Source organism: Macaca mulatta, chromosome 17, assembly GCF_049350105.2.
Source record: "Macaca mulatta isolate MMU2019108-1 chromosome 17, T2T-MMU8v2.0, whole genome shotgun sequence".
NCBI lineage: Eukaryota > Metazoa > Chordata > Mammalia > Primates > Cercopithecidae > Macaca > Macaca mulatta.
Genome location: NC_133422.1, coordinates 93,911,147 through 93,933,163, shown reverse-complemented (window position 1 = coordinate 93,933,163; position 22,017 = coordinate 93,911,147). Strand labels below are relative to the sequence as shown.

Here is a 22,017-nt window from a genome sequence, read left to right as displayed (position 1 = left end):
AGCTTATCCTGGGAATGCGAAACAAATCAATGTAATTTACCATATCAACAAGTTAAAGTATACTATGAAACCATTCTCATCCTGCCCAATTACTGCTTATTCTATGAAACCAATTTGTCATCAACTCATAAGGCTAAACTGACCACTTACTGCTATTTGTTAACAATGGGCTATCCCTTTGATCTAACCTCTACTATTAATTACTAATATAACCAACTAGTAACTACTAATACCAACCAACATTTATTAAGCCCTTAGGAAGTGGAGGCATTAGCATGACACTTTACGTGTGCTACTTTGCTCCTGCCACTCCACTACAGGGCCTATGTGCCTGTTACTCTCTCTACCCAAAATGTTCTTCCCATGTCCAGCTTATCCTCATCATTCAGTCCTCATTTCAAACAGCACCTCCCCAGAGTGGACTTCAATCGTGATTTTTTGCTTTTGAGTGCGTCATCCTGGTTAATTTACTCTGTGGCATTCTTTACTACTTGAAATTCTTTGTTTGCTTCTTTGTCTGTCTCCTTCATCAGAAGGTAAACTCTATGAAGATAGGGTCCTAGCTGTCTTGCTCACTGCCCATATCCCCATAGCCAGAATGCCACCACTTAGCACACAGTTGCCTTTCAGTAACTATGTGGTGAATGAATGAATTACATGGTTTAATCCTCAAAATAACCCTATGAGGTAGACGTTACTCTTCTCAGATTTATACAGAAGACAAAACTGTGACTCGGAGATTATATTACCTATCCATGACAACAAAATGTCTTAGCCGGGGTTCCCCTGAGAGTAAAAGGTGAGGCAAAGGCTTACAGGCAGGTACTTTATTTTAGGATATGATCCCAGGGAGCAGTGGTGAAGGACACAGGGAGGGAAACAGAGGAAGAGTCCAAAGAAGGGCACTGTCAAGTAGGCGATCGCCATGAGTGACAGATGTTTCTGACAGATGCTGGAATCTGCAGGACTTTCTAAGAAGCCTGGTGAATGTGTCTCAACTACCATCACAGGTGGAACAGGGCAGCATTTTTATCCATCAGCTTCCATCCTCAATGGTCTAGGGTGGCCACAGGAAAGAAGCTCCACAGGAGGAACAGAGAAATAAGAACAACAAACCAGCTTACACACCAAATGGGACTCTGTAGAAACAGAATAAAAGGTGAGGCAGAGTACACTGAAACAGTGCGCAAGAAGAGGCTAGTGAGCAGCAGAACCAGAATTCAAGCTCTGATAATCCGGACCGCAAGCACAACTGACTACACTGCATTGCCATATAGTGCCACGGTTCAAAGAAATGTTCACCTTTACAGTGGATTTCAAGTAAAAGACATACACAATCACAAACGGCACTAACAGAAATCAAAGTGGTGCCCTGTGTAACAAAAGTAAATGTAATTGTGAACGAAATATAAAGACTGCAGTCGGTGGAGGTTGCAACACAGATCCAAGAAATCCATTTCTAGAAATTTAGCCCAAAGTAATTATCATAAATGAGCACAAAGATTTTGCTACAAAAATGTTCATCGCAGCACTGTTTATAATAGTGAAAAGACTAGAAACAATATGAATATCCAATTGGGAAATGGGTAAATTATGTTCTATCCATAAAAATGGAATAATATTCAACATTAAGAAACAGGTTGTAGAAAAATATTTCACACCTTGGAAAGATGTTCCTAAATAGTAAGTGCAAAATGTTCTAGGGGTATTACTATACAAAAATAATATATCAATACTTTTTTTAGAAGCATCTACGAAAATATTAACAGTGATAATCTCTGGCCTGTTCATGGAGATCTTAATTTTTTACAAAAAAAAAATCTATTTTGACAATTAGAAAAAATAATTTGTAACTAGTTACTAATTCAAGAAAAAGATCCATATGGTGAATCCTTACACATTGAGATGGGGCAAGTCACTAGCAATCTTCGGCCTCTCTATGAGCAGAGCCAGGAAGTGGTTCACACATACAGAACCCAAGCAGAGATCAAACAGAAGGTTAAGAAAAAGTCACTTCTCTGCAGGAGATCCTTCCACCTTTGAAAATAGGGATGCTACAAATTTTGAGAATAACAGACAATGCATTAACCTAAAAGTAAAAATGCAAAATACCTCTCTGGCAAAGATAATATAAAAATACAAAGTTTAAGATTTCCTTTCGGGTCTGATTTCTTTTTGGTTTGACCAAAGTACACAGTCATTTCTTTGAGGCAATAAATACTAATCAGGCTTGGGTGACTATGTATTATCCTAAAATAAATATTACAGTATATGTGGAGTATTTTATGCCAGGCACTGTGCTAATAAAAGCACTTTACATGTAATACCATCTCAGTGATTATAATAGCCCTAAAGAGCAGGAATTAATTATCAGCATTCTGTAGGTGAAGAAATAAACTAAGAATGGGTAAATAACCCACTAAAGGTTACGGTTAGTTAGTAGAGGGGCCGGGATTTGAACTTGGTTCTGCCTGACTATAAAGAAACCATTTCTTTTTAATATATAAGAAGGAAGTACAATAACTTTATATGATTACTATTTTAATACTTAAGATATATCTTTTTGGTTCCTCAAAAAGTCAAGCATAGAATTATGACATGACCTAGCAATTACACTCTGAGGCATATACCCAAGAAAACTGAAAACACAGTGTTTTTCCACAAAAACCTACATACAAATGTTCATAGTAGCATTATCATGGTAAGACAAAAAGTGGATACAAACCAATGTCCATCAACAAATGAACAAAATGTATATCCATACAATAGAATATTATTCAGCCATAAAAGGAATGGATCTTGACACATGCTACAACATGGATGAACCTCAAAAACAATATGCTAAGTGAAAAAAAGCCAGTCACACAAAGTTACATACTGTATGATTCCACTTATATGAAATGTCCAGAATTTTAAAATCCATACGGACTGAAAGCAGATTAGTGTTTGTCAGGGGCAGTTGGGAGAAGGTAGTGGGGCATGACTGCTTTATACAGGGATGTCTAATCTTTTGGCTTCCCTGGGCCACACTGGAAAAGAAGAATTATCTAGGGCCACACATAAAGTACACTAACACTAACAATAGTTGATAAGCTTTAAAAAATTGATAAAATCTCAGAATGTTTTAAGAAAGTTCACAAATTTGTGTTGGGCTGCATTCAAAGCTGTCGTGGGCCACATATGGCCCATGGGCTGCAGGGTGACAAGCTTGGCTTAATGGGTACTCTGTTTCTTTCTGGCGTGATAAAATGTTCTGCAATTAAATTGTGGTTGGTGTTAATTGTACAACAATGTAAATGTAGTGGAAGTCAATAAGTGAACATTTTTAAACGGTTAAAACGGCAAATTTTACCTGAATAAAATATGTATCTTTTGGTTACTGGAGACACTAACCACAGGCCTTGCAAAGTTTTGTCCTGTGGGCTGTTACAGAAGCATTCTAGCTGAAGACAGACAGGTAGGGGAGCAACCCAGAAACTGCCTGCCTCCACAAGTCACGCATGTAAAAATACAGACATCAAAAAGCCCTGTAGGGTTCGCACCCTTGAGAGGAGGGGCCGCCATATCCTACCACAACATTGGTTTTCCTATGTCTGACTACTTAACTATTTGGCAAATTTTTCAGGGTTCTCACAAGTATGGGGTGACTTGATGTCTCATAAAGTAATTTTCTTATAAAGTTTTTCATCAGAAAGGAGCTAAACCAAAACTAAGGGCAGAAATCCACAAAAGCACAGTAAACCCACGCCTTGCAAGAGACATGTTCCACTTCCACTATGATTTATTCCTCAAGTCTCTGGACTTCCTAGAAGAAAACTTAATGAAACTTAGATTCAGTGACCACATTAGGGAGGAATGAGTGCCTCCTGGTGATCATCTCAACAAAGACTGCCCAGGGATCAAAATGTTCCAGGTTTTTTTTTTGTTACACCCATTTCCCTACAGTGTTTAGAAGTAAAACACTGGAAGCCATCAATCAGCTCCTGTCCCTAATGCATTGGGGAAAATTCAATGACACTGGACACCTGCTACACTGACCACTCCTCATGCAGGTCCCCAAACAACTGGGCAGAGTGCCTGGCTCAGGCCGGCAGTCAATAAACACTTGTTATCAAAGCAATAGTTATACAGTTTATCTGGAAAATAAGCCAGAGAAAGTGCTAAGAAGTTTCCAGGAAAAAAAAAAAAAAGGTCAGGAAAGAGAAGAACTTACCCTCTATATACAAAAAATGTGCTCCACATCTAAAATACTTAAACAATGTGAATTAAAGGGGAGGAAAGAGTGAGCTGCAAAATTTTAAAAGGAAGTCCTAAAACAGCACCAAACACAGAGGCCTGCATGCCAGAGAAAAGTGTATCAAATCTGCAAGTCAGCAAAGGCACTGGGCACCTAAATGTTCATTTTGGTCCCACCGCTGTGGTGGCCACCAGTTGGGTTTATACTTCTTAGGGAGATTTTATACAGACATTAATACTTTCATTAAATGTAAAAAGCAGCAATTACTAAAAGTACTAATTAGACAAGAAATAAAATGAAATAATTTTAAAAGCCAATAGAAGTTTAAAAAATTATGACTGTAACACACAAATATGGGATAAATCAGTTAACAGTTGGAATAACTCTTAAAAAGTAAATCAGGAAGCTTACAGAAAGTTCTGGACCATGTGATAAACTGTAAGAAAGAAGAAATAATACTTCTCAAGGGGGGAAATGTGTGGTTAGTGGCAAGAAAATGTGTTGTAAATTCAAGTGCCTACAGAGGCCAGGCAGACAGTGAAATGGGGGAGTCGATGGCAAGAAGGTGGGCGAGAGCTGGGCGGATGCTGCCACATAACAACTCGCACTGAGGCTGCCAGATCATCCGCCTCAGGACATCACAGACACCTGAACTTAGGTCTGAAATAAGCCAATTTTAAAGTGCTGGCAAGTAACTCTCCTCTCCAACCCGCCCCCCACAACCTCTACAGAGACCAAAGGAAACGCCTGGGGCCTGGAGAAGCACCGCCGGGTGGGCATCCGTCAGGGCAGCTGAGACACCAGAGGGCCGCATGCCGGGGCGTGTGCGGTAACAGCTGGCCCCAAGCCGGGGTGCCTCCCTGTGTTCAAGGACCCAAGGAGTCGGAGTCAACCAAACAGGGTGACAAGCAAGGATGCCCGAGCTACAAAGATGGCGCTGGAACGTCCCCAGGCCACACAAGAGGGTCTGCCCCCGCAGTTTCAGCGTAGCCTACGTGAGTCTGGGTTGGAGAAAGGGCAAGCAGAACACACGCCTGCACGGCGGAGGAACCCAAGTCTTGTTTTAAAGCTTTGATGAGCCACGGGACCTCTCCCTGGGAGAAAAGCGTAAGAGATCCGAGCAGAAAAATCCTTGCAAGTTTGGGCTTCTGAGTGGCCCTTCAGCACCTAATGGGTGGGGGGACTGATACTGAGCAACGGCCTAGCTGAAGCGGGGAACAAGCCCCATTGAAACCCCAAACACTAAAATTAATTCGAAAAAGAGGAAAGAGGCTGGGTGCGGTGGCTCACGCCTGTAATCCCAACACTTTGGGAGGCTGAGGCGGGCAGATCACCTGAGGTCAGGAGTTCGAGACCAGCCTGGCCAACATGGTGAAATGCCGTCTCTACAAAAATTAGCCGGGCGTGGTGGCAGGCACCTGTAATCCCAGCTACTAAGGAGGCCGAGGCATGAGAATCACTTGAACCCGGGAGACAGAGGTTGCAGTGAGCCAAGATCGCGCCATTGCACTCCAGCCTGGGGGACAAGAGCAAGACTTCGTCTCAAAAGAAAGAAAAAAAAAAAAGAAAAGAAAAAGGAAAGAGGAAAACAGTCCAGCAAAAACAATGAAACCAAGAAGACCGCCAGGTAAAATTCCAGTCTAAGACAGCAGACAGGACACCTGTCCACGTTCCCACCATTCCAAAGTTGTTTCAAAATAAAAGAACCCTCAAAATACCAGAGAAATGTGTCCTTTCAACTGAGTCCAGAGAAAGAATCAACAATTACCAAGACCTGGGGAAGAATACAAGCAATCCTCAGGAGAACTGAGGGCATTTCTCAAACTGCAGGCATTACCACTACAGCACCACAGTTTCTGCCTGCCCTGATCCTGTTATTTAATATTTTTCTTTAAATCACCTTACTGTGATTTACATAAATATTTTAAAGGAAATTTGGTATCACTACAGTAAATGGAAAACAAGTGTCGCTTTCTCATTAGTAGGTGGTAACTATAAAAATAAACACACTAGGCCAGGCACGGTGACTCACACCTGTAATCCCAGCACTTTGGGAGGCCAAGGTGGGCGGATCACCTGAGGTCAGGAGTTCGAGACCAGCCTGGCCAACATGGTGAAAACCTGTCTCTACTAAAAATACAAAAATTAACCAGGTGTGGTGGTGGGCACCTATAATGCCAGCTACTACTTGGGAGGCTGAGGCATCAGAATCCTTGAACCAGGGAGGCAGAGGTTGCAGTGAGCCAAGATTGCACCACTGCACTCCATCTGGGGTGTCAGAGTGAGACTGTGTCGCAAACACGCAAACACATACACACACACACAAATACAGGTTGGTACAAAAGTAATTGCCATTTTACTTTTAATGGCAAAAACCGCAATTACTTTTGCACCAGCCTGTAACAAAACAAAGTTATTAAAGTCTAATATTACCTCCTGCTCTTTTTGTTACAATGGGAAAATAGCCATTATTAGAGAGGTCTTTCAGACTAGCACCAAACCAAGATTTTCTATTTGATCCAATCAGGAATAGTAAGAACTGAAAAGGGCAGTTTGAATCACGGTGCAACGAAGGGGTAGGCGGTGGGATCTCACCGTGGGTCTGATTAGCCCTTTCTCTGCCTTGCTTGAGCTTCAGCAGAATTCGAAATGGCTGGCAGTAAGGCTGGGAAGGACTTTGGAACCGCCAAGACAAAGGCGGTTTCCTGCTCGCAGAGAGCCAGCTTGCAGTTCCCAGTCGGCCATATTCATCGACACCTGAAATCTAGGACGACCAGTCACAGACGTGTGGGCACGACTGCCGCTGTGTACAGCACAGCCATCCTGAAGTACCTCACCGCAGAGGGACTTGAACTGGCAGGAAATGCATCAAAAGACTTAAAGGTAAAGTGTATATTACCCCTCGTCACTTGCAACTTGCTATTCGTGCAGATGAAGAATTGGATTCTCTCATCAAGGGTACAATTGCTGGTGGTGGTGTCATTCCACACATCCACAAATCTCTGATTGGGAAGAAAGGACAACAGAAGACTAATGGATGCCTGGATTCCGTGTTATCTCAGGACTCTTAAATACTAGAACAGCTGTCCAGTGTTGGTGATTCCAGTGGACTGTATTTCTGTGAAAAACACAATTTTGTCTTTTTGTGATTCTATTTGAGCAAGCTGGAAGTTTAATTAGCTTTCCAACCAACCAAATTTCTGCATTTGAGTCTTAACCATATTTAATGTGTGGCTTCAAAGAAGCTATTGATTCTGAAGTAGTGGGTTTTGATTGAGTGGACTGTTTTTAAAACTATTTGGATTTTAATTGTGATGCAGAAGTTATAGTAACAAACATTTGGTTTTGTACAGACATTATTTCCACTGTGGTGGATAAGCTCAATAAAAATCATATCTCAAAAAAAAAAAAAAAAAAGAACTGAAAAGGGAGTCATGACTTGACTTTTATTTCAATGGTGTTTACTGTTGGGCCCACACCCTGTCTAAAATCATCTCCAGTGGTGCAAATGCCACCGAGCAAGCATGACACTGGGGCCTCAAACCCGTCCCCAAACCCACTGTCTACAAACAGCCTTTCCCCCACCATTCCAGGTTGGAAAAGAAGTTTATTTATTCCCCCAAAATAAAATCCTAGAAATTCTCCAAAAAGGGTGGGGTGGGGGGCAATCTGCTTAAGGAGAACGTTAAGGGGGTTGGAGGTCTGCAAAAAAATAGAAGAGAGCTTGGGGTAACTTCAAACTTCCAAACCAGATCACAGCACAGGTGACGGGGAATGGAAAAGGAGGGTAATAAGAAGGGCAGCTTCACTCAGGAGTAGAAGCCACAGAAAGCGCTGAGCTCCGCTTTGACGACTGCAGGGGGTTCTCACATTCCTGCCTCCCCCCACCACTACCTACTCCCCACCTCTGCACCCTATATACAAACCAGCCTACTCATATGCCTTGCATACTAAAACAGAACCTAGAGTCAGCCCTGCCATTTGAAGTTTGAGCCTCTTGCTGGAAAAGGCTGCACCCACAAACAAAGAGGAAACCCACACTAGGTAATTAAGAATCCAGTCATTCAGGACCGCACAAGAATGGCCAAGCAAGATTCAGAAGTTCACTACCTGTGTCCTTACATGAAAAAAATGTACTCCAGGAGGGATTCCAGGAAAAAACAAACAAACAAACAAACAAACAAAGATGCCAAGGCAAAAAATCATGCAAGATTCAAGAAACAACAGGGCAGGTTTTCTGACCTAGGTTCTAACCCTGGCTCTACAATAAATACACAATCAGGCCAGGGGCAGTGGCTCACACCTGTAATCCCAGCACTTTGAGAGGATGAGGCAGGCAGATCACTTGAGGTTGAGACTTCAAGGCCAACACACGGTGAAACCCCATCTCTAGTAAAAATACAAAAATTAGCCAGGTGTGGTGGTGCACACCTGTAATCCCAGCTACTAGAAGGCTGAGACAGGAGAATCGCTTGAACCTGAGAGGCAGAGCTTGCAGTGAGCTGAGATCATGCCACTACACTCCAGCCTGGACGACAAAGCAAGACTCTGTCTACAATAAAATAAAATATTCTTATCCTTTGACTCTATAATTCAACATTTATGATTATTTCCTTAAAATGAAGTTAAAGATGCAATCAATAACTTAGTTACAAAGATGTTCTAAGTGTTTCTAAGTGAGAAAATACTGCAAAAAAACTTATTTTAGTACGATAAAATGTTACAATTGACCAGGTGCAGTGACTCATGCCTGTAATCCCAGCACTTTGGGGGGCCGAGTCAGGCGGATCACCTGAGGTCAGGAGTTCAAGACCAGCCTGGTCAACATGGTAAAACCCTGTCTCTACAAAAATACAAAAATTAGCACGGCATGATGGCAGGTGCCTGTAATCCCAACTACTCAGGAGGCTGAGGCAGGAGAATCACTTGAACCCGGGAGGCGGCAGTTGCAGTGAGCTGAGATCATGCCATCGCACTCCAGGCTGGACAACAAAGCAAGACCCTGTCTCAGAAAAAAAAAAAAAAAAGTTATGGACAGGGCGTGGTGGCTGGTGCCTGTAATCCTAGCAATTTGGGAGGCCAAGGAAGGCAGATCACCTGAGGTCAGGAGTTCGAGACCAGCCTGGCCCACATGGTGAAACCCCATCTTAAATTAAAAAAAAAAAAAAAATTGAAAAAAAAAGTTATAATCATTCAAACTCATGTTTTTTCATATCTGAGATGCTGGAAGAACATCGAATGTGTATCTGAATGCCGTTTCTGTATAAAACCAAATGTATAGGTGTATGGATGTGTGTATATACATGTGTCAGGAAAAAAAAGAATGCATAGATAAGCACATACACATAAAAAGTCTAAAAGAATGAGCACTAGACTACCAACAACGGTGATGTGGGTGTGGGAGTCATTATGTGGGAGTAGTCCTTTCTACACTACATACAATATTTGTATAATTTTTGAACTTTTTCAACATGTTTCAGTTTTGTAATAAGGCAAAACAAAGATAATGGTAAAAGCTGGCTTGAAGATTACTTAATGACATGGAGTGAATTCATTCAAAAAGAGTAAATGAAAAAAGCAGAATATGAAACTGTAGATAGGCTGACTTTTCCTTTAAAAATGTGTATTTACATGCACACATAAGGGAGAAAAAAAATTATACAACAACAATACAGAAATAATGATCAAATCTGGGCAGTACAATGAAATGCAAATTTATGTTTGTTCCCTGTATTTTATTTCCCCCAATAAATCTTAGAAACAGAGTTAATAAAGTCAAACAGATTTCTCTGTTGCAGGGCTGCAAAGGGTCTTTGAAGTGTCAATCTGCATTGTCATTGTCAAAAAACAGTATGGCCAACAACATACCCAACCTAACTTGGCTACAGAACCCTTTCCAAAGAGGAGTGTCATGCTCTTCCCATTGTATCATGTCCACCGAAGGGACTAAATTCTGGGAAATGACTGAAAACAATGGCAATGTAACTTAGAAAGCCTTAGGGAAAAATCTGGGGGGAAGATCATGATTTAAATAAGGATTACTTTATAATTCTCATTTATACTCACAATTTAAATGAGGGTTAAAACTTCAGGAGCTCCTCATAGTATCGTTTCACAAAGCACACTTCAAAAATGCTAAATTATTGATGAGATATGCTTTAGCAAGTTTCACTTATTAAAATGCTATAAAAATGCCAATTTTAAAATTTCTTGATGTAAGATAGGTTCCACCTACATTACTAAAACTGATATTGAGACAGATTGAGAATGGAAAAAGTTGGAAAAGATGACTTAATAAGGGAAGAGAAAAACAGAGGATACACAAATAAAAACAACTGTAGAGCACTAACTGCTACAAAAGATCCTAATTAGGACATATAACATATTTACCAAAGGTAAACTGGATCTTGGTTCTGATGTGGGGAGAGGGAGACTGGTGCACTGGCAGCCAGGAGAAGGAGCATGGTAGAGCCCAGGAAGGCAGCTGCCATGGTCCCAAGGGGAGGAGGGAAAAGCACATTGCCAGGACACAATGATGCAGTTTCCAATGACTGAGACTCAAGCTCTACACTAACCTGAGCTACTATTTACATCACTCGCCTAAGACGATTCCAGTGGTTGGGAGACACACGGAGATAAACTTCTTTAAGGCTGAGAAGCAGTAGTGAGCAACACAGAATAGGGAGCCAGATCATCTGGGTTCAAATCCTAGTCCTGCTCCTCAGTAGGAAAGTTACTTAAATGTCTGTGCCTCAGTTTCCTCAGCTGCAATTGGGGAGGATAACTGTCTACCTCGCAGGGCTGTTCTGAGAATTAAGTGAGTCAATATATGTAAGCTGCTTAGAACAGTGCCTAGCACATAGTATTTTATCAGTAAAACCAAAAATAACTCACACTTACTAGTCACTGATTGAAAAGGTGTAAGAACTATGTAGACATTTAGCAGCCTTGTTTAAATAATGATTCTGTTTCCCAGATGTTTGTCCTAAGGCTTAACAAGTCATTGCCATTGCCATTTTCTACTAAAGGGACTAAATTTTCACTGTATGATACAGTAGAAAGTACAGGCTTTGGAAGCAAGCAAATTGGAGTCAAATCTCAGCTCTTCCACATACTACTAGCTATGCGGTCTTGGAAAAATTATTTTCTGAGCCTGAAAAGACTCGTTTGTGGAGGGGAAAAATAACAATACCTATCCTCATAGGGCTACTGTGAAAACGAACTGTAATAACTTAAGAAAAGCAACCTTTTCTCCCTTAAATTGCTGGTGGAGTTGAAATTGGTACTACCCTTTGGGATTGGAATTTGGCCGTATGTACTTATGTACTAAAAGTTATACGAGAATACACTTTATTCAACCTTCTTTCACTTCTACGAGTATCTGAAAGTTAAGATGCTCTCAGCATTACTACAATAAAATAAAATGAAATAAAAAGGGGAGAAACAACCTAATTCTGCAAGCACAGCATCCGAGGGGAACGCTTATGACAAAGGGAAAAAGCGGGGCCCGGCGTGGTGGCTCACGCCTATAATCCCAGCACTTTGGGAGGCCGAGGTGGGTGGATCACCTGAGGTCAAGAGTTCAAGACCAGCCTAGTCAACAAGGTGAAACCCCGTCTCTACTAAAAATACAAAAATAGGTCAGGCGTGGTGGCTCATGCCTGTAATTCGAGCACTTTAGGAGCCCAAGGCGGGCGGATCACCTGAGGTCGGGAGTTCGAGACCAATGGAGAAACCCCATCTCTACTAAAAACACAAAATTAGCCGGGCGTGATGGCACATGCCTGTAATCCCAGCTACTCGGGAGCCTGAGGCAGGAGAATCGCTTGAACCTGGGAGGCGGAGGTTGCAGCAAGCTGAGATCGCACCACTGCACTCCAGCCTGGGCAACAGGAGTGAAACTCCGTCTCAAAGAAAAAGAAAAAAGTGGAGCGCATACATGGTCATTATGATTACATTTTAAAAGACTCTGTTGGGTGGAATAGAAGCAAGTAAGAAAATAGTATTGAGATAAATTTATTTTTACCTATTTATTTAGATACTAATTTTTGTACGGAAAAACAGCAGAAACACCAAAATATCAATAAATGCCATTTATTTCTTCCTAGTGCTTTCCTGCACTGCACTGAACTCCTTTCCTGCATCGCAGAATTGTCTCTGATGAACATGTACTCATTTTATAACAAACTCAGTTATTTTAAAACAAGAACATAAGTGTAGAGAAAAAGAAAAGATGAAGAAATTAAATTAAACGCTAAGACTGGATTTTCTCTATTTTCCAAACTTCCTATAGTGTGGTTAATGTTACTTTTATGACAAAAAGAAACATCTTTTAAAGCATCCTCTCTTAAGCTTGTCCCTCCATAGTTAATGCCTAGTTTTCCTTTTTAGCTAAATTTTGTTTGTTTGTTTGTTTGTTTGAGACAGAGTCTCGCACCCAGGCTGAGGTGCGATCTCAGCTCACTGCAACCTCCACCTCCCGGGTTCAAGCGATTCTCCCTGACTAAGCCTCCCGAGCATCTGGGATTACAGGAGCCAACCACCACGCCTGGCTAATTTTGTATTTTTAGTAGAGATGGGGTTTCAACATGTTGGCCAGGCTGGTCTTGAACTCCTGGCCTCAGGTGATCCACACGCCTTAGCCTCCCAAAGTGCTGGGATTACAGGTGTGAGCCACTGTGCCCGGCTGCTAAAATTTATGAAGAGTATATTCCTCGGAAGTTTCAATAATACAGTTCCCAAAATCTTAAGACAGGTGGGGAAGAGTGTATCCCCAAGAGTAAATGAGCTGTTCAGGTTTGGGCAACCCAGGCCTGGTTACAGCAGAAAAGTATAAACGCTAAAGCCTGCCTTAAAGAAGAGAGTCAAACAGTTCCTGGCCCACAAAACAGAAAAGCAACCAAAACAAGATGATAAAACAGGAGTTTCCACTAAGGTACCAAAAGAGAAGGGCTGCTGCCACCAAAGGGAGGCTCCATATGCAGAACTTTCCAAGAGTGACTGCAAGGCAGTCCCCTGAGTCCCACAGTCCTCTCAGCCAGGTCAGGGCTACAGACAGTGGAATGTGAGGGTTCCCTCCCATGAAGACAGGACAGGAGGCGGGGGCTTTGTGAAGTGAACCCTTGAGTGCCTGTGAGTACAGCCACACTTTCATACCAAGCTGAGGTCGTGGTTCAATGACCTATTTCATGCACTAAATCTGTGACCAGCAAGGATACAGTGGATCTCCAACCCGGGAAATCTAGAGAGCCGGGGAAGCTGTGCTGAGCACTGGGACCCATGTGCACCACCAGGGCAAGGAGCACGCAGTACCAGCCAGGCTGTGCGTGAGAGTCAGCAGAGGGTCTTCTTGGGTTCAAACAACAGTGCCCCCAAGCAGGCCAAAAGAACTCCAGCAGGAGGAAACTCTAGGGGGATCTAAGTTCCTAGGCGCTGAGGAGTCACCAAAATAAACTGGCCAAAATAAATCGACCAAAATAAAGATGCAAACCCCCAGGTCAAGGAGGCAGCAGGGATAGAAGTCAGGAGTCTCTGAAGAGCCCACTGAAGCTCCTGCAGGACACAGGGTCGGCTTTAACCACGTGTGAGGCTCAGGGAGCCATAGAAGAACAATCTGAGCGCCTCACCACTCCTTCCTCCTCCTATTCCACTCAATCCAGAGCCTAGTGAAGTCAGACACAAGAAATCTGAGGGACAGAGAGGAGCCGAACGCACCAGAAGCCTGTCACACTGCTTTTTCTGACAGAGATGGTTGCCAACTGCAAGTCTTAACTGGGAAAAAAAAGGGGGGGAAAGTCTTATCTTTGAATGAAGATTGAAGTGTTGATTAACATATTGAACTGGACACTTTTAATTTTTAAATAGAGCCTACATTTCAAGACTTCTATCACCTAAGATCATCACCACTTAAACGCACATGTGGCCTTTTACTTCCTATTGAATCCTGAGAACCTAGGAGACCGGCTGGCCCACAGGAGTGCTCAGGAAGTATCTGCTGAATCAGTGAATGAAAGCATAAAGGGTAAGTCACAAGGCCTGATAGCTTTTCAGAAAAGCAAACAGTTCCCCAACTGAGTGTGTTTTAAAGAGACTGTGAAGGCCAGGCATGGTGACTCACGCCTGTAATCCCAACACTTTGGGAGGCAGAGGCAGGCAGATCACCTGAGGTCAGGAGTTCGAGGCCAGCCTGACCAACATGAAACCCCATCTCTACCAAAAATACAAAATTAGCCAGGTGTATTGGTGCATGCCTGTAATCCCAGCTACTTGGGGGGCTGAGGCATGAGAATCGCTCAAACCCAGGAGGTGGAGGCTGCAGTGAGCCAAGATCACGCCATTGCACTCCAGCCTGGGCAACAAGAGCGAAACTCCATCTCAAAAAAAAAAAAAAAAAAAAAAGAGACAGTGAGAGGCAAAAATAAAGATTTATTTGGATCATCTCCCACACTGAATGCATACTTAAGAAACAATGTCAGTAGGAACATGGTTTGCTCCTTCATGAGAACACAAAAAAAAGGAGTCAACGTTGGTGTCCAATTCAGCAGTATGCAGGGGACAGGGTATTCAGGTTCCAAAGGCAGGATCCTAAGCTGGAACGAAGGTGGAGAGTGCAGGCCTCGAATGACCCTACCAGTCCTGAGGGCTCACCCAGCTCTACAGTGAGACAAATGTCCACACCATGGGCTGATACCAGTGGACCTTAGGCTCATCAAACTTCTCTAACTGCATCTGACCCAAGGCTCCTTACCAAATGTTTTGGATCAAATAAGAGTTTCACTCAGAGCAGCTCAGTGGTACAGCGGAGCAGAACAGGGCCCCGCCATCGAAGAGTAGCAGACTAATGGCACAAGGCTAAAAAGTGAAGGGAAGTGAGAAGGGGGAAAAAATAAGGGAAGATCACCTTTCAAGAGCTGGAAAGAAGGTGGTCAGCAGTTGGGAAGGCACACGCTAGAGTTGTTGGATGGGTTGTACTTTTGTATTTTTAAGAATAGACTCAGAAGAAGGATCCAGTTAATACTACTTACACCTGAGTAGTTACTATGGCAAAATTCTAGCAGCTCCACACACATTAACTTTTCTGATCCTCCTACCCATCAAGAAAGCATCTGAAGTACAGGCAGTCTCACTTCCAGGCCTGTGTGCTACATCTCTATACTATGCCCTCTCACCAAATAAGGATGCATCCCCCCAGGTCAAGGCAGCAGCAGGCAGAGGCTCCCAACTCAGGGAGGGGGTGCCACTAAGGCACCCGCTGGAGAAAGCATCAGCTGTAACCACATGCCAGGCTCATTCCTGCAGGAGAGAAAATGAAGGTAAAGAAGCAGGAGTAGTGCTAGAAAAGACAGGAAAGAGCTCAGAATCGGTGGCGGGTGGGCCTCAGGAGGAGGCTGCTTCATTCTTCTGGATTGGAGGAAAGGAACAAAGCTGAGTGTGGACAGAAACAAGTCAGGGAGAGGGAGCAGGAAGTAGAAGGAGCACCCAGGTGATGGCCCCAATTTTTTGGATGGGTGAAGAGTGAGATGGGGGGGTGAAGAGATGGGGAGAGACTGAGAACAGCCTTGAGCCAGGGACAAAATGGAGGTAGCATAAGGAGATGACTGAATCCCAGAAACTTAGCTGAGAATTGAATACCAGAAACTTAGCTGAGAAACGGTGCCAAGGGCCCAGACTTGACTCCATAAATCAATACGAAGTTAGGGTCTTACTCAATGAGCACTGCAGAACAGATGTGCCAGGTCTCTGAGAGTCTGGATGAGACCATAGCTCTGGTAATGAACTACAGGTTCCAGACTAGATATGAAGAAAGAGATGCCACAAATGGGCTGATACACTGGAGACAAGGAGGGATCAAAGGCTGGCAAGCAGAGAAACAGTGGCAAGAAGAGCCAGGGAAGCAGCTGTGGGATGAGCACTTCCGTGGAAGAGGGCACATCCATCCACTGGACTAGGGGAGGAGACACAGCTTCGCCTACAGAAGCCCCCAGCCTGCCTACTTTCTGCCTCCCCTTTCTCTATGCATCCCTTACATACTGGAATGGCCTGAAGATCTGTCCTCAGCTTCCAACTGTCCCCCCACCTCTGGAGTCCTCACTCACACCCACAACCTAACTCTCACCTACTCATGTCCAATCCAATCCAGCTCTGGATTTCTTTCCCCAGGTGTCCCGAGTACCTCTGACTGGACTCTGCAAACCCCTCAACACTGCACAGGTCCAAAGCTAAACTCATCTTCCCCCGAAAGGAGCTCCTGCTTCTCTACATTCCCTCTGTAGTGACTGGGAACTTTATCTATCCATCCAGCTGCCCAAGAGGTAAAGCAGAGTCAACTTCAACTCCTCCCTCTCCCCAGATCCAATCTGCTTTATTGACACAACCTACCAGAATACACATCTTTAGAATCCTTCTATCTTCTCTCATCAGCCCATCAGACTCCGTTCTCTCAGCCCTGCCTATGGTTTCCCTCCTGCCTCCATCTCAATCTGTTTGTCCACTAAAATGTCCTAGGGTCGGGGGGACGAGGAGGCTTTAAAAATACACATTTCTTGAAACAAAAAATAACAGGTTTCTGACACTCACGCTAACTCTTCTGAATCTCACCCTCTGGGGAGGAGAACCAGGAAGGTGTGCATTCAGAAAACACCGTGATTGATTTTTGTTTGCAGCTGGTACAGGAGCAGCATTTGAGAACCACTGCTCCATGACCAAAAGTAACCCCTCCTCTTCCCTCCCACAGCAATGAGAAGTACACCTGCCCTGGGCCCCAGATCCTCACCTCCTCACAACTCAGGTCTATCACTCATTCTTGTCTGTATCTTCACCCACACCCTTCCCACTGGGTTTTTCCCAACACCTTTTAAACATGCTAAGCCTCCTCTCCACTTAAAGAAACTCCCCCAGCCTGGCGCAGTGGTTCACGTCTATAGTCCCAACACTTTGGGAGGCCGAGGCAGGCGGATCACGAGATCAGGAGATCGAGACCAACCTGGCCAACATCATGAAACCCCATCTCTGCTAAAAATACAAAAATTAGCCAGGTGTGGTATTGCACACCTGTAGTGCCTGCTACTTGGGAGGCTGAGGCAGAAGAATCGCTTGAACCCAGGATGCAGAGGTTGGAGTGAGCCGAGATCACACCACTGCACTCCAGCCTGGTGACAGAGCAAGACTCCATCGCAAAAAAAAAAAAAAAAAAAAAGGAAACTCCCCCTTACACCTGCGGCCACCTCTGACCACAACTCACTCTCTTGATTCTCAGAACTGAGATCCTGGAAGCACTTTCCAAGCTCACTGTCTCCCATTTACATCCCACTCATTTCCCAGCTAATTATAATCTGAATTCTCTCCCCAACTATTCTGGAAAGGTTCTGGGGGGCCTCTTTCTTTCCCACAGGTCGCACTTCAGGCCTGTTGTGAAAATCTCTGCAGCGTGTAATGCTATCAGCCACTCTTCCCTGAAATTCTCTCCTCCCGGGTGTCCCCCTACTTCCTTGGCCATTCCTCAGTTTTCTTCCCTGGCACCTACTCTTCTCCCTCTTTAAAGTTTAAAATGTTCACAAGTTCTGTCCCTAGTTCTTGTCTCACCTTCCACTGTTCCCTGAAAGACTTCACCACACACCTCTTAGGAACTGCTCACTCCAGCCATAACCACCCCTAATTCATTCCCTCCTGCCTCTTTGCCAAGCCCTGTCCAGTCTCTGTCCCTCCCAGAGGCCTTCTCCACACTATGATGCCTGCCAAACTCTGCAAAGTCAGTCCAAATATTGCTACATTGGGAAGTCTTCCTTAACTGTGCCTCCCCACAACCAGCCCACCCCCTGCAATAAACCCACAGCACCGAGCACAGACGTTCTTTTCAAAAAAGTTTTGCCCCAATAGACACTGAACTCCTTGAGAGTGGGAACTATATCTGGAAAATATTAGGCATGCAATTAATGTTGGCTGAGTCCATCATTACACAGTGAACATACTGTGAGGTAAACAGAAGCTTATTAATAAATGCAGTAAATGATACACATATTACTCAACATAGAGCTGAATGACAGCACTGGTCTATAAGTAAGGAATCTAAAATAAGTCATGATCACTAATCCTACGCAGTGTTAGGGCCGGGCGCGGTGGCTCAAGCCTGTAATCCCAGCACTTTGGGAGGCCGAGACGGGCGGATCACGAGGTCAGGAGATCAAGACCATCCTGGCTAACACAGTGAAACCCCGTCTCTACTAAAAAATACAAAAAACTAGCCGGGCGAGGTAGCCGGCGCCTGTAGTCCCAGCTACTCGGGAGGCTGAGGCAGGAGAATGGCATGAACCCGGGAGGCGGAGCTTGCAGTGAGCCGAGATCCGGCCACTGCACTCCAGCCTGGGCCACAGAGCGAGACTCCGCCAAAAAAAAAAAAAAAAAAAAAAAATCCTATGCAGCGTTACCCGGTCATAATTACGTGACTGGGCAGACAGCAATACAGTTTCAAGCACTTGAAACAGCCACAGCAGGGTGTTTTCAACTGTATTGCTGTCCCCTTTCTTCAAAATGAAGAGTTTTCAACAAACTCTAATATGGCTGGCCCCTTCACACCATCTGGGCCTCAGCTCAGCGTCACCTTCCCAGCTACCCTCCATGATCATGCGTGCTAAAGTGGTCCTCCACCATAACTCCGGTGTTTGCAGTTACCCTTTCATTGTCTTCATGTCACTTGTCACTATGTGAATCACACTGACCTGTTTGATGCTGGTCTCCTTTATCCTGCTTATTACTTTATCCTCTGTATATCAACAATGTGTGGCTGATATGGGTACTCAACAGACACTTGTTGAATGGCTGAGAGAGAAAGGCAAGTTTAACACTAAATCACTATTATCTACTAACCACAAAACGTTAGAAACATGCAGGTGGCAGGAAATGTCAGGGATTTCTCCCTGGAAAGGGACTGTTATTCACCACCCATGGGGGTGGGGATAGGCACACGTGTCATCCTTCTTTCAGATTCTTACTCAGGATCAGAATTTTGATTTGCTAAAGGGTCCCTCAACTTATCTAAAGGAAATCATGGGCAGTGGCTCACGTCTGTAATCCCAGCACTTTGGGAGGTTGAGGAGGGAGGATCACTTGAGGTCAGGAGTTCAAGACCAGCCTGGTCAACACGGCAAAACCCCGTCTCTACTAAAAATACAAAAATAGTCAGGTGTGATGGTGGGCACCTGTAATCCCAGCTACTTTGGAGGCTGTGGGGGAAGAATCGCTTGAACCCGGGAGGTGGAGGTTGCAGTGAGCCGAGATCTGCCACTGCACTCCAGCCTGGGTGACAGAGTGAGACTCCATCTCAATAAATAAATAAATAAAATGAAGGAAATCACTTCCCCCTCAGTGGGTAGCTTCTCCAGAGAAAAATGTTAAAGCTGACACACAGCCTTTTCTAATGACCAGTCCTGGAAAACTGTGCCCAAGCTCCGTCAGCACCATAAGCACTGAGACCAGGACCTGCTCATTGCTGCATTCCCAGCACCTAGCCCAGTTCATTGCCCAGAGGAGATGCCCAAAATGTTTGTAAAACGAGCATGTAAGACACAGCCTTCTGAGGAACGGCCATCCCAACAACTCTTACACTGCAGAGGCACTTAATTTTAGAAACAGGCCAAGACAGCTGCAGAGGGGCTCTGGGCCTAGGTCTCTCCCTGGGCAACAGTTTGATTCCTAGAATTCAACACTCACCACCATGCGCCATAGATAATAAAATATTATCTTCCCCACAGTCGCCCTGTATCAAATTTGAATACACTTGGCCAATATAATCTCATGGCTAATACAGTACAGCAACCAATAACAGATTTCTCTTGCCCTTCAAATTTTTTCTATGTACTTTGGCTAGCAAGAATAGATCTAAATGCTAAAGAACAACAGAAATTGAATAATTCTACCATTAATTTCATAACCACCAGTACCTGGCTCACTGTATGATCCCAGGAAAACCACACCGCCTTCTTGAGCTGTCAGCTTCAGCAACAGTCATAACGCTCTTTATCTACAGGGTAGTTTGGGGAAGATTAGTTTTGTTTTGTTTTTTGAGACGGAGTTTCACTCTTGTTGCCCAGGTTGGAGTGCAATGGCGCAATCTTGGCCCACTGCAACCTCCGCCTCCCGAGTTCAAGCAATTCTCCTGTCTCAGCCTCCCGAGTAGCTGGGACTACAGGCATGCACCACCACACCCCGCTAATGTTGTATTTTTAGCAGAGATAGGGTTTCTCCATGTTAGTCAGGCTGGTCTCGAACTCCTGACCTCAGGTGATCTGCCTGCCTTGGCCTCCCAAAGTGCTGGGATTACAAGCATGAGCCACCAAGCCAGGCTGGGGAAGATTAGTTAGTAGTTGTAACATACTCTGGGACCAATGCATGAAAGATGCCATAAATCAAATTAATTATGAAACAAAAGGAATCATAAATACTGAAACCACTTCAAAACCTGAGAAATTGAGAAGTGAGGAAGATTTAAAATCATGCCTGTGGCTCTGATACTAACTTACTGTCAGACTATAAGACAAGACACGTATTCTCAGAAGATTCATGACATTCCCAACAGATCTTTAATATTTGGAAATGTCAGATGTTTCTGTCCTCCAGCAGCATTAACTTCACATGGAGTATGAACAGTGACAAGCAATTGCAAAATTAGAGCAGTTCTCCGTTGCTGTACCCGTGCCTAACTGTTAACACGCAGTCTACCGTACGCAAAGTCAATTCCACACACTCAGTGAGAAAAGCCGTTCAACTGGCTGTAAAAACACTTCTCCGCCCCCTACCTGCTGACCACCGCTAACACGCCAAGAAAACAGCAACATCCAGCAGCACAGCTGCGCTCCCTCGCCACAACTTCCTAACTTCCCTCCACTTGAAAGCACTCTCATCAGTGTTTGTTTGTCTAAAAACTCTTCTTGGAGACTGGAGAAGAAACACATCCAAGTGAAACTGAGAGGTCAGCTTCTAAAGCGGAGGCTGAACTTTGCCAAGTGGGGGCGAGGGGAGTCAATTCGGTCCCCCAGGAGCCTAAATGAATGGGGCAAGGTGAGGGGGACCGCCCCTTCCTTCAGCGCGGCACACGCGCCGCAAAGGGCCTGGGGCCGGCCCACGAGAACACCAGGGCACCTGCCCACTTGCAGCGGCCCCAAGAGACTCCTGGGCATCGCACCTGGGGACGCCAGGTGGGGTCCGGGCGGGCAGCGGGGCTTTGTTCCCATTAGCCCCTCCAGGCCGAAATGGAGACGGTTTCCGCTGACCCCCCCAAGACCAGGAACTAGCAGGGTTCGGACGCCAGTCTGGAGGGTCGGCCCCACCACCTCCGGCAAACCCGAGGGTCCCCGCTGCCCCAGCCTCCTCAATGAGGTGCCCAGGGTGGCGTGTAGGGGGCAGCCAGAATGGCGGAGGCCGGTACTCACAGAGCCCACTGGAGCCGGTGCTGGTGAACATGGTCCCGCCGGGCTCGGAGCCCCCGAGGGGGCCGGGGGAGGGGAAGCTGAGGTGGGAGCCCCGGCGACCGCGCAGGCGCACTCCCGGCGGAGCGACGAATCCGGCTCCGCGAGGCCACTCGCCGCGGATGAATGGCGCATGCGCAGCCAGGGGCGTGTGCCCCCTGGGTCAGCACCCTTCTTCCTGCCGGGGAAGGGAAGTGCGTCCGTAGGGGAGGGCCCATCTCTCCAGGTTGAAACGAAGGCGGTCAGAGCCGCCTGAGGCAAAAACGGGTGGCACTGGGGCAGCGGAGGCGTAGCTCCCGGGAGCCTCACACTTGGGCTCAG

At 45.0% G+C, this 22,017-nt stretch overlaps 1 protein-coding gene and 1 pseudogene across 9 annotated transcripts in view; one reads left to right on the top strand and one right to left on the bottom strand.

Moving 5' to 3' along the window:
- Nucleotides 1-22,017, bottom strand: part of UBAC2 (UBA domain containing 2) — a 189,989-nt gene that overhangs the window by 164,713 nt on the left and 3,259 nt on the right. For 4 of the 9 annotated variants that reach the window (NM_001171176.2, XM_077973592.1, XM_077973590.1 and 1 more), the window contains 1 exon segment: nt 21,661-21,824. The exons of 3 other annotated variants lie outside the window; for them this stretch is intronic. In NM_001171176.2, the coding sequence (NP_001164647.1) occupies nt 21,661-21,691 (31 nt within the window). In that variant the 5' untranslated portion in view covers nt 21,692-21,824. 9 annotated transcript variants of the gene reach the window in all.
- On the top strand, nt 6,887-7,654 carry LOC106994354 (histone H2A.Z pseudogene; annotated as a pseudogene).